Genomic DNA, 12,119 nt, shown 5'->3' on the forward strand with positions numbered 1-12,119 from the left:
AAGATTGCTTATTTCCATTTCATTTAGCTCTTTTTCTGGAGCTTTGATCTGTTCTTTCATTTGGGCCATGTTTCTTTCTCTCCTCATTTTGGCAGCCTCCCTGTGTTTATTTCTATATGTTAGGTAGAGGTGCTTTGAATCTGTGTCTTGGTAGTGCAACCTACTGTAGTAGGTACCCTGTGCGGTCCAGTGGCACAGGCTCCTCCATCACCCAGGCTGGGTACTCAAGGTGCGTACTTTGTGTGAGCTGAGTACACCCTCCTCTTGTAGTTGAGCCTTGGTTGCTGTCAGATCAATGGGAGGGATTTGCCCAGGCCAGACAGCTGCAAGGATTGGCTGTGACCACTTACCACCAACCTCCTTCTTCCCTGGAGGATCAGCTGTGCAGGGGTAGAGGGTGGTGTTCCGAAGTGGTCTGTAGCTATCGGCTGGGTGTGCTGGTCCTGGGGTTTCCTGGGTGGTGCAGGCCAAGAGCAGCCACCACCTGTATTTACCCAGGGGCCACCCTGCCTGAGTTATAAAGCAATCTAAGATGGCTGTTACTTGTGCTGAGCTTAGAGATTCCAGGTGAAGCAAGCTGTGAATCTAAGTTAGCTGCTGCTAGTGCAGGGCCTGTGGCTCACTGAGGCCAGCTGTTGCTTGTTTGATAGGATTTAGGAAGTTGTGAAGCATGAACCAAGACCAACTGTTCATATGGAAATGCAGCTTGGGTGGGCCCATAAGTTAGGTGAGGCAGAGTCTCTGGGGATCTCCAAGGTAGGTCAAAGAGTGTTAGCCAAGTTGACGGAGTCTTAGACATAGCACCAGATCGCTGGCTCTGTGGGTCTGTTGGGGGAGGATTTAGAAAAGGGACAATGGCCTCTGTTCACCTTGTTGCCAGTCACCTCAGTTTCTCTCTATATGCCACTGGTACCTTTCATAATGCTATTCCGGTGCTGTAGCTCAGAGGAAGCCAGCCTGAATAGGTGAGTCCACATGTGGGTTCTTTAAGAGGAACTGCTTGGAGCTCCAGAAGTTTTTTCCACAAACTCAATCCCCACTGATTTTTGCAGCCAGAAGTTGTGGGGACTTAACTTCCTGGCACTGGAACCCTGGGCTGGGGGGTGTGGTGTGGGGCTGGGACTCCTAGCTCCCAATATATCGCTCCCAAATTTTTATCCACCACAGGATGTGGGACCAGCCTGTTCTGCATCTGGGTCCCTACTACCAGCTTGGGTGGATGTGGTTTCTTTAATTCTGTAGTTGTCAGACTTCCATTCAACTCGATTTCTGATGGTTCTGAGTGATTGTTGTTCTATATTTTAGTTGTAATTTTGATGTGGTTGTGCTAAGAGGCGAGCCATGTCTGCCTGTGCATCTATCTTGACTGGACATTTAAAGTCTTGTACTTTTTACAGTCATGCACCTGACTAAAATTGTTATATAGCTTTGAATCCAGTATTTTTGTCATGCTTGGAAGAAGCCAAACAACTGACTAAAAATGAAAAGTTCAGTCACAGAAAAAGAGAGAAAGAGGGGGAGAGAAACATGAACATAAGAAAGAAACATTGATTGGTTGCCTTCCATATCCGCCCCAATGGAGGATTGAACCTCCAACCTAGGTATGTCCCCTGACTGGAGATTGAAGCTGCAATATAGGTATGAGCCCTGACCAGGGATCAACCCTCAGCCTTTTGGTGCACAGGATGACACTCCAACCAAGTGAGCCACCCAGCCAGGGCTTGTGTACATAATTTTTTAAAACAAGTTTTGAATGATCTGTTCATGGAAAATACCTTTTGTTTTGATTACAACACAGAGTTTTTGAGTAGAAAATGCACAAGAGTGTTTCTTCCCCCAGAGTGATTGGATTTCCCATTATGCTCTGAAATGAAATTATCTAGAAAAGATAGAAGAGTTTACATTTACCCTGCTCTGTGTTAGGTGTAGACTGTCATATCATGCATTGTGTGTTCATTGAAAGGCTATTACAGCTGGCTGACTCTGGCAGCCACAGCATTATTTTTCCTGGGGAATTAGCTCTGCCCAGACCCCAAAGCATCTTACCTTCATGGCCTGAATATTTTTCAGCATGACATCTCCGATTCTTTGGTAATCTCCTCTGATGTGGGCATTGGAGCGGCCCTCCCTGAAGACAAAAGGAAAGGATTAGACACAAAGGCATTAGCACCAAAAATGTTACTGGAAAAATGTCCCAGTGCTAGATCACAAAATATCAAAATTGAGGGCTTCCTTCCAATTACCTATTTGTGCCTCTTCCTTCTTGGGTGTCAGAGATTGTTAGCACTGGGAGGAAATTATGAAATTAATGCAGTCATTCTGCAGACTGAATTCTACTTGCCCTTTGAAAGAGACAGGGCAGACCATTTTCTGATCTTTTTAATTTGATCTCATTTTACACTTATACTCTTGTGAGAAGCAAGACTTAGCCTCAAAAATCAAGGTTTCTGCTCCCAAGATCCCTGAGCATGACACATAAAAGGAACTGTGTGAAAATTGGTTGGGAAGAGAAAAATATAAATAAGAAAGTGCAGGAGACCCATGCATGGAGATAATGGGAAGTATGATCCAGAAGAAGGCAGGATGGCTGTCCCAGGTTCAGAGAGATGGCCAGGGAGAGGAGGGACCAAAGTCCCCCAGATATGCTAAGTGTCAGGTGACAAAGATGTGAGCATTTTCAGTGAGTATTTGGGTATATATTCATATTTCTTACAGCTTAGTGGTTTAGCCAATATTGATAATCCAGGGGCTTAACGAACAGAGAGAAAAGTAGTAACAGTAGCTAGTATTCGGTAAGTTACAGTCCACCATGCTGAGCACATTATAGGAATTAACTCATTTAATGCCTATAATTATGGCAGCAGTGTGAGGCAGGTACCCTTAGCATCTTCATTAAATAGCTAAAGAAACTGAGGCAGAAAGGAACCATATAACTTGTCTAATGTCAATTATCATGAGACAGTGAGCTTTGTATTTGAACCCAGGAGTCTAGTTTGAATCTATACTACTAATCATGATATCAGTGCTTATCTGTGAAATTTACCCGATAACAAGAAAAGAATTTCTCAGATACAATTAGAACATGATTTTCAATAATTAACCATGCTAATATCTTCAACTATTCAGGATAGCCAGAAGCCAACTTTAATAAAAGGAATGAATTAAAAAGAAAAAGGTAGTAATCTGGGTATGACTGGGAAGTGAGAAGGATTCAGTGTGGATAACAGCACGTGCAACACAAATCAAGAGAGACCGTGATTTACACCCCACAGATGCCATTGCTAATACACCTCCAGCAATGAGAGAAACAACGGCCATCTCAGAGGAAGGGCAGCTGGAGCCTCCCAGAACTCTTGACTCAATCACTAATTCATCAAATGTCTCAGGTGGGGAAGCGTGGGCGTGGTGGGGGGACGTCCCTGCTACCAGGGGGTATAAAAGCCAGGTCAAGTAGACACAGAGGAGCTAGTTTCTTATGTAGCTCCTGGCTGTCCATACCATACCACTTATTCCACTAATTTTAACTGATCATATATTATAAGTTACATTGCAGGGGAGACAGTGCACCCAGACCTACTAAGCAATTAAAGCTTCTCTAAAATATAAGAAGGGAGAGCATCCATTTTGCTCCCAGACCCTCCTGGGGTCTTCAATGACTCCTCTAGGCTCTGCCTCTCTGTAACCTATTCCATTCTCTTCCCCCCAGAAAAGGAGTTCATTCTTCAACCCTTCTGCTTACTCTTGGCTGCCAAATGAAACACTGCTGGCCAACTGCCTTACCTACTACTCACTTCTATGAATTAAAATATGGATTCTATCCTTACCACTCCTGAAATGGTTCCATGGAAGATTACCATCACTTTCTCAATGACATAAACCATTGAGGTATCATCACTCCTGCACCTAGCCGACATCTCTAGACTAGTTGGCCCCAAACTTCCTGGCTCTCTACTCTTTAGCTTCTGGAAGCCTCTGTCTCCAGGCTTCCTGACTTCTTCAGTTCTTCAGCCCTCTTTGCAACTCCTCTGCAGGCTACTCCTAAGCTGTCTGTGTTCTTTCGGTGGTTATCTTTTCTCTTCACTTTCTACTTCTTCTTATGTCATCCTTCTATTCCATGGTTTCGATTCATGATGCCAAGTCTATACTCAAGTGTTCTTTGTAGCTACTGATCCAAGTACTATATTTCCTATACTTTCCAGAGGGTTCTACAGGAATGACCCCACAGGTATCTCAAACTTAAGAGGCTGCACACATAGTTAATTATATTGTTGTCCAAACCCAATCCTCTTCCCACATTTTCTCCTTAGTGATGTACCTGTGCTGTCCCAGTCTCCAGCTAGAAATCTCAGTTATCCTCACTCATTTGTGTCTTGAATCTCCACCCATCAAATCAAATTCTACCCCCAAATGAAGAATGCTCAAGGATCTGACTTAGACCGAGGCTCTGCTCTTAAGATAGTTCTCAGTTCATTGAAAATCACACCATCAGCTGCAGGATTGAGGTACTTCTGGATTTTTGACAAATGGTTATTAATCAAATTGCTGTTGAGAAATTTGTCATTTGGCTATTCTGTTGATCCTGATGTGTGACTGGGTTTGGTTGAGAATTTACTGGTTGCTCTTCCCACTGGGAGCAGAAAGGAGCTCCAGCTGGAAACAGAGGCTTTCTGTCATTTGTGAACACCCAGCCCCTGCATCTTCACCATCACATGAAGCTCTTGTAGGAGATAGAAAGTCCTCTTTACTTCTCCCCACTGCACCTCATGCCTGAACAACAAAAGAGCACCCAGCTACTGAGCCAGAATGATCTGATTTTGAGTAAATGCCACACATCAATAAAAGGAGGCAAGACACAATTTAGACTTGATTTGTGAGAATGTAGCTATTATCCAGACCTTAAATAATTGACCCCAAACTTTCAAACAGTCATACCACTGACAATGCACATAAGATCTTTAATTAGTTAGAAGCTCATAATTTAGGTATTTTATTTTTTTAAAGATTTTATTTATTTATTTTTAGACAGAGGGAAAGGGAGGGAGAGAAATATCAAAGTGTGGTTGCCTCTCATGCACCCTATTCTGGGGACCTGGCGCAACCCAGGCATGTGCCCTGACTGGGAATTGAACTGGTGACCCTTTGGTTCACCAGTTCACAGGCCAGTGTTCACAGGTGTTCGGTGTTTGGTTCACAGGCCGGTGTTCAATCCACTGAGCCACACCAGTCAGGGCTATAATTTAGATATTTTAGAGTCCTCTGGATTGGGTGGGCAAAGGGAGGAATGGGGGTCTCTGTCTTCTATTAACAATGAGCAGTTTCCTCCTCACAGATAATGCCCCATACTCAGAGGAAAATGAAGTGCTGGGAGGCAGATACTGGGAGAGGGGCGTAGAGCAGTGATGGAAGCCAAACTTCACTGACTTCACTTCCTTTCTTCTTTTGCCAAGTATTTATCAAAAGAAAATGTACTGATGTTAAAACCCTAAACTGAAGGGGACATTCTTCCTGCATCAGCTTGCTAGAACACTATCTGTTTCCCTATGTCTTTAGCATCTTAACTTTCATTTTAAAAACTGCTCTGGGTTAGTACCATCAGTCCCCTGTGTTGCAGGGAGGACATTGATATCAGTAATTCAAAGGGGACAGCTCTAGGTAGTGTAGTGAAACCAGGATGGGGCCTCTGAAGTTAATGCAATCAGTGCAGGCAGCTCATCCTCTCCTCCCCCTAACCCTCGCCCTGAGTTAGGCCATGGGAACAAACCAGAAACTCCTGCTGCCTCCTACAGAAATACCATCATGTTTTGCCTTCCTCTATATGTTAATGCCGCCAAATCAACCAGTCCAAAGCATATGCTTTCTTGTGAAGAGCTAAAGGTCATTTTATTATCGAGAACATGAAAAAGTAATTACAACTCTTCCAGAACATCCTCTGGATGTTAACCTCACAAGAAAAGGGTCCTCGTTTGGAAGATAGGGCCACATATTTGTTGTCTGCATAATTACCACATGGCAACAAAGCTGAAAATCCTTTGACAATTTCACTTTAAAAACCCATGTACTGAGTAGCGTCCTTGATGCTAAATTCTGACCTGTGCCCCATGATTAATGTACTCCCAGGACCAATGACAGGATTTCAGCACAGGGTTGAAGACACAAGACACGCACACAGACTCACACACCCCCTCATGAATCTCCGAGTCTTGGACCCTCTGGGAACACTTCATTCATCACTGTGTGAGCTGGTCCGTAACTAACAGCAGCCAGTTTCAGGAGAGAGGAGGTAAAGAATAGGGGAATAAGAACCAGTTCTCTGGAAAGGCTGCTGACCAGCAGTGAGGCTGTCCACCTGTCTACACAGGGCACAGGGAGGCAGGACTCTGACTATGCCTGTTAGGAAACACTATTACAGGCTCTAGATGTGGATGGGGCAAGGCCAACAGGATAAATCACCACTAATCACCACTCTGCTGCCCCACTGACATCCCCAACCCCAATGTGGGACTTAAGAAAGAAGGAGCTTATACCCTTTGCATCAGCATGGATGGAACTGGAGAGCATTATGCTGAGTGAAATAAGCCAGACGGTGAGGGACAAATACCATATGATCTCACCTTTAACTGGAACATAATAAATAGAAAAAAAAAAAGGAAACAAAATATAACCAGAGACATTGAAGTTAAGAACAATCTAACAATGGGCTGGGGGGAGTGGGGAGGGGACAGTGAGGAGAGGGGTATTATAGGAACTACTATAAAGGACACATGGACAAAATCAAGGGGGAAGGTGGATGTGCAGGAGGGAGGTGGGTTCAGATGGGGTGGGGTGGAGGGATGGGGAGAAAAGGCACACAACTGTAATTGAATAACAATAAAAAAATTAAAATTATTAAAAAAAAGAAACTGAGTTTACAGTGTGCTGGTGACCTTGTTGGTGATACGATCCCCAATTATGAAATACGCACCCCCTACAGCACTGTCCCCTTCTAGGAGGGCAGGAGGTCAGGCCTGGGCTTCGGTCAAGTGTCAGAGGAGATTCTTTACCAGGGAAAGTAGGCAACAACTGACCCACTGGGCTTTTCAAGTAGCCCAGTGATAATCTAAGCATGTTATTAAACATGCAGCTCTCCTCATCTTCTCCCAATGAAATGAAGAGTCATCTCCTTAGATTGAAACACAATAGTAAACTGTGCATCTGGGAGCTGGAGGGCTGACTTTTTCACCCGGTGTTGTGTCTGGGTGCTCCCTGACCCTGGGAAAATAGATTTAACTATGTGAAGCCTCATTTGCAAAACAAACATCACATCCCCATGGTTTCTATGATTCTAAAGGGAAAAAAAAAAGTGTAATTACTTGTGTTTGTGTATCTGCATGCGTAAAAGGATAATGCATAAATAAGTAAATGAATAAAAACTCTTACATTTATATGTGGGTAGGGAGAGTGGCTAGGTTCAAAATGCTAATGAATTAGAGTAATAGATTACAATTATGCACAACTCAATGACTAGAATTCATTCTGAGGAATGCACGGTTAGGCAATGTCATCATTGTGCCAACATCAGAGAGTGCACTTACACAAATCTAGATGGTCTAGCCTACTACACACTTGGCCATATGGTACAACCTACTGCTCTGAGGCTACAAGCCTGTACAACATGTTACTGTACAAATAACACAACACTGAATTAGCACGAAGGAAATGATGCAGTCAAGAGACATAGTAAGAATGAGATGTATGAGGCTGCTGGTGGCATAACATGACATAGTTTTACAGCAAACTTTTCTTTAAAGTACCTTTTTTAATTTTTATTTTTTAAATTTTATTTATTTATTTTTAGACAGAGGGGACGGGAAGGAGAAAGAGAGGGAGAGAAACATCAATGTGTGGTTGCCTCTCACACGCCCTGTACTGGGGACCTGGCCAGAAACCCAGGCACGTGCCCTGACTGGGAATCTAACTGGTGACCCTTTGGTCCACAGGCCCATGCTCAATCCACTGAGCTACACCAGCCAGGGCCAAACTTTTTTAAATAAGATTACACTCTAGTGTAGTAAACTCATATACCAGCAACATAGTCATTTATTATCAAGTATTAGGTGCTGTATGTAATGGTATGTGCTGTACTTTTATACACCAGCAGCACAGCAGGTTTGTTTGCACCAGCGTTCCCACAAAGGTGTGAGTTATACATTGTGATATGGCATTATGATGGCTACCTCACTAGGCAATAGGAATTTTTCAGTTCCATTATAATCTTATGGGAGCACCATCATGTATGCAGTCCGTTGTTAACTAAAATATCATTATGTGGTGCATGACTGTGTATTAACTTATATATATAAAATATATTAGCTACATGTAATATGTGTGGGTTTCAACATTCTTCGATGGATTTCTATAGCCTTTGAAATCCCTAGAGTAGAAAAATCCCATTAATTTTAGGAAAGATGTCTGTGTAAGAGCTGTTTTCCTTCACTGGGCAAAGCACTCAAGTTTCCCTTGGGCGGCTACAGATAAAAGATTCATTTTGTACATTGGCGCCATGGGCATATACCCACTTCCTGTTCTTGGCTATCTTGTGCCCATCAGTTACACTACTGCATTATATAAAGTGATGCCTTTTCCTCTTTTGAGGTTTAACACCAGATCCAGTTTAATTAGAGGAGCTAAAGTTATACTGAGAAGGCTTGACAAGACCCGGATGATACCCCATGTTGTCACTTGGGTTCAGTCTTGTTAATGAGCCACATATTAAAATGCAGGAAAACAGCGGTTTCAAACTCTTCAGTGACCTGGAGAATGCTCTTTCTCAAGTGTTTTCCAGCAGAAAGCCACCTGTGATTCAGGCAACTAGCAATAATCATTTTTATTTTCTAAGAAAGGAAGCTTGCTCTCAAAGCACAGGGGCTATACAGTCAGGAATAAAGCAGAATACCCAGGAAAAACTAGCTACCACATATGATTGGCAATGTGCAATTTTACTCATGTATGACAAGGAGTCACCCATACCCGTCATCCCTGGAACCCTAGGTGGACAGTGGAGAGCAGGGTGGGACAGAATATAGTGGGAATATCACAGTGCCCCTGAAGCATATTTCTTGCCTTTGAGACCAATAAACATAAAATTTTAAATCTTAAATAAATTCATATACATCTAGTAAATACACAAGTGATTTCCCCTTATGGTATACCCATAATACTTATCTTGTCCTAACTTCCTTCTAATCTTTCTTTCATTGTGTATTCTTCCAAGCTGTCTTCCAGGTAGACCACACTGCTTCATCTCCAATGAATTTCACTGCTATTTACTTTGAAAGCAGTGTCGTTTAAATCCTTTGTGTAGAGTTTTGTTTTTACAACCAATGAAAATCTTCCAAATAAAGCTTTTACACCAGAGACGTTGTCCTGATCTGGCTAAAGCAGGGAGTGGAGGGCTCAGAGAACTGTCCTTGAGTTCTACTTTTTGATAATTACCTCAAGGACTCTGAGTTCTAGGACAGTGGGTGGTGAAGGACATAGTGCGCTGGGCCTTCAGTCACAATGGGAGAGGAAGACTGCATCCATCGTCTTGCCCACTCCATGGTGCCTCTCCTTCAAGCCTCTAAAACTGGGTTGTTCCAATACAGTATCCACATATGGTTATTTAATATTAACTTCACTTAGAATAAAATGAAACTTAAAGATCCAGTTTCTCAGCCACACTAGTCCTATTTCAAGTGCTCAGTAGCCCCATGTGGCCAGTGCCTAATATGTCGGACAATGCAGACATAGAATATTTCCACTATTACAGTAGGGTATATTCGGAAGCCTGCTTTAGATAAAACCAGAGAATAATATGAATAACTACTTCTCAATCCCCCAGGTTCATTCCTGTCCTCCAGGGAAAATAAGAAAAGGGGTACAGTCTTAAAGCTATGGTTTTCTTTTAACACCTCTAGAATTCCGACAATGATTCCTGTTCTGAGAAAAGTGTCAGATACTCACTGATCTGTCTTGGCATAAGTAGACAATAAAACAGGGTCTCTTGAGCTTTCCCCAGGCTCCACTATCTAATCTTACCAGGCTGGTTCTGGCTGCATCCTTGATGCAGAGCAGAGCACAGAATGTGAGCAGAATGCAAACCCTAGAAGAATGGGAACTGTGGCCTGTTTTGTTCACTGAATAGTGAGAAAAAGGAGGGATGCAATAAATGTTTGCTGAACAAACGAAAAAAGGTCCTGGCCACCCTGGCCACCCTGGCCACCCTGGCCACCCTGACCACCCTGGCCACATTTGCTGACATACGCATTTGCATGGATCCTGCTGTAAATGAACAAAGAGAAAAACAAAAAACCCACCCTGGCCGGTGTAGCTCAGTGGGTTGAGCGTGAGCCTGTAAACCAAAGGTTTGCTGGTTCAATTTCCACTCAGGGCACATGTCTGGGTTGCAGGCCAGGTGCCCAGTTGGGGGCATGCGAAAGGCAACCACACATTGATATTTCTCTCTCTCTCTTTCTCCCTCCCTTCCCCTCTGCCTAAAAATAAATTAAAAAAATCTTAAAAAAAAAAAAAAAGCAAAAAACCCAGGCTCTTTCTTTCACTGATGGCATTGTTAGGAAGAGTGTAGCTCTCAGGACTGCACTGGGGTGGGGCTGCAAATATTTTATTGGGGAGGGTTTTAGATATTGTGTGTTGACTGCCACTGTGTTCTAGAAATTATACCAAATGCTTTACAAAGTCCTCTCCTTCATTCTTCATAGGCAAGATATCACTATCTCCACTCTGCAAATAAAGAAATTGAGGGTAGAAAGGTTTAATGACTTGCCTAAGAACACCCAGTGGTAAAGAGGGATGAAACTGGGCTTTGAAGTAAGGGCTGTCTGACTCTAAGGCCTGCTTTTTCTTTACTACCCTATAAGGTCTAAAATGGACAGCGCAAATACACAGGCCACTACTCAAGGTTATGAAGTGCTGAGATGGCTCCTGCCACCAAAACCCCAAGTGTGTAGCAAAAGGAAGAGTATCACAAGCTGGCAGGTGCATAGGGCCGAGGTTTCCAGGGAGCCAGGAAGTTCTTCTCATGTTACAAGTGAACAGCAATGAGGCTGCTTCTGAGTTCTCTCTAAATCAGAGGTGTCAAACTCATTTTCACTGGGGTCCACATCAGCCTTGTGGTTGCCTTCAAAGGGCCGAATGTAATTTCAACTCCTTCACAGTTAAGCAGTAGTTACATTTATACAGTCCTAAAATTATTCTGGCCCTTTGAAGGCAACCACAAGGCTGATGTGGCCCCCGGTGAAAATGAGTTTGACACCCCTGCTCTAAATGTTAGGCCTAAAGCTATGCATGGTAGTTTATTATTAATACTTATGCCATAAACTTTGCATGTGAATTGATTTTAGATGTGTAAAAGCACTGTCCAGTCTTACTAGCCAGGGCCCCCTGCTTCGAGCCTTTAAAACACTACAATAGAAAATTTATAACTCTTCAGGATTTACCCCAGAGGAAACCAAGACATTTTCATGCATTTGCTTTGTAAGTATTTTGAGCAATTATTGTGTGGCAGGCCTTGTGTTCATTATGGTACTGAGTACTATTCCTTATTCTTTTAGATCAATGCTGTCCAGAAGAACTTTCTGTGATGACAGAAATGTTTTTTTTTATATCTGCTATCCAATACAGTAGCTGTTTGCCACATGTGGCTAATAAGCCCTTGAAATGTTGCTCATGTTACCAAGAAAATGAATTTTTATTTTAACCTAAATTATGTTAAATTTAAATTGCTACAAGTGGGTGGTGGTTACTACATTGGACAGAACAGCGTTAGGTGTTTTTGTTCATCACTTACATTATTTTCCATTTGTAAAGTGTCTCAAAATCTTTGAGGAAGATGAGGCATAAAAGGATTGAAAACCACAATAAATAAGAATTGTGACGCAGTCTATAATTGAGAAATAATCCATTCGTCAAGCAAGCAAACATCATCCTGAGTTCTAGTCTACACTAAGTGGCTCAGTAATGGTTTTCCCTGGAGGAATCCAGTCTTGGCCCGGGGGTGAGACATGAACATAAGGAACTGAGATTCCAGGTGAAAGTGATCAGTGGGTAACCGATCATGGGAATTCAGAGGAGAGGTGGAGATT

General features: G+C 42.8%; 1 protein-coding gene across 3 annotated transcripts in view; it reads right to left on the reverse strand.

Annotated features, from left to right (window-relative positions):
• The window catches only part of FARP1 (FERM, ARH/RhoGEF and pleckstrin domain protein 1), a 388,385-nt gene that overhangs the window by 32,838 nt on the left and 343,428 nt on the right, over positions 1 to 12,119 (reverse strand). For all 3 annotated transcript variants that reach the window (XM_045186721.3, XM_045186722.3, XM_024578871.4), the window contains exon 17: positions 2,047 to 2,128. In XM_045186721.3, the coding sequence (XP_045042656.2) occupies positions 2,047 to 2,128 (82 nt within the window). The remainder of the gene's footprint in view (positions 1 to 2,046; positions 2,129 to 12,119) is intronic.

The sequence above is a fragment of the Desmodus rotundus genome, chromosome 13 (genome assembly GCF_022682495.2).
Source record: "Desmodus rotundus isolate HL8 chromosome 13, HLdesRot8A.1, whole genome shotgun sequence".
NCBI classification, from domain to species: Eukaryota; Metazoa; Chordata; class Mammalia; order Chiroptera; family Phyllostomidae; genus Desmodus; species Desmodus rotundus.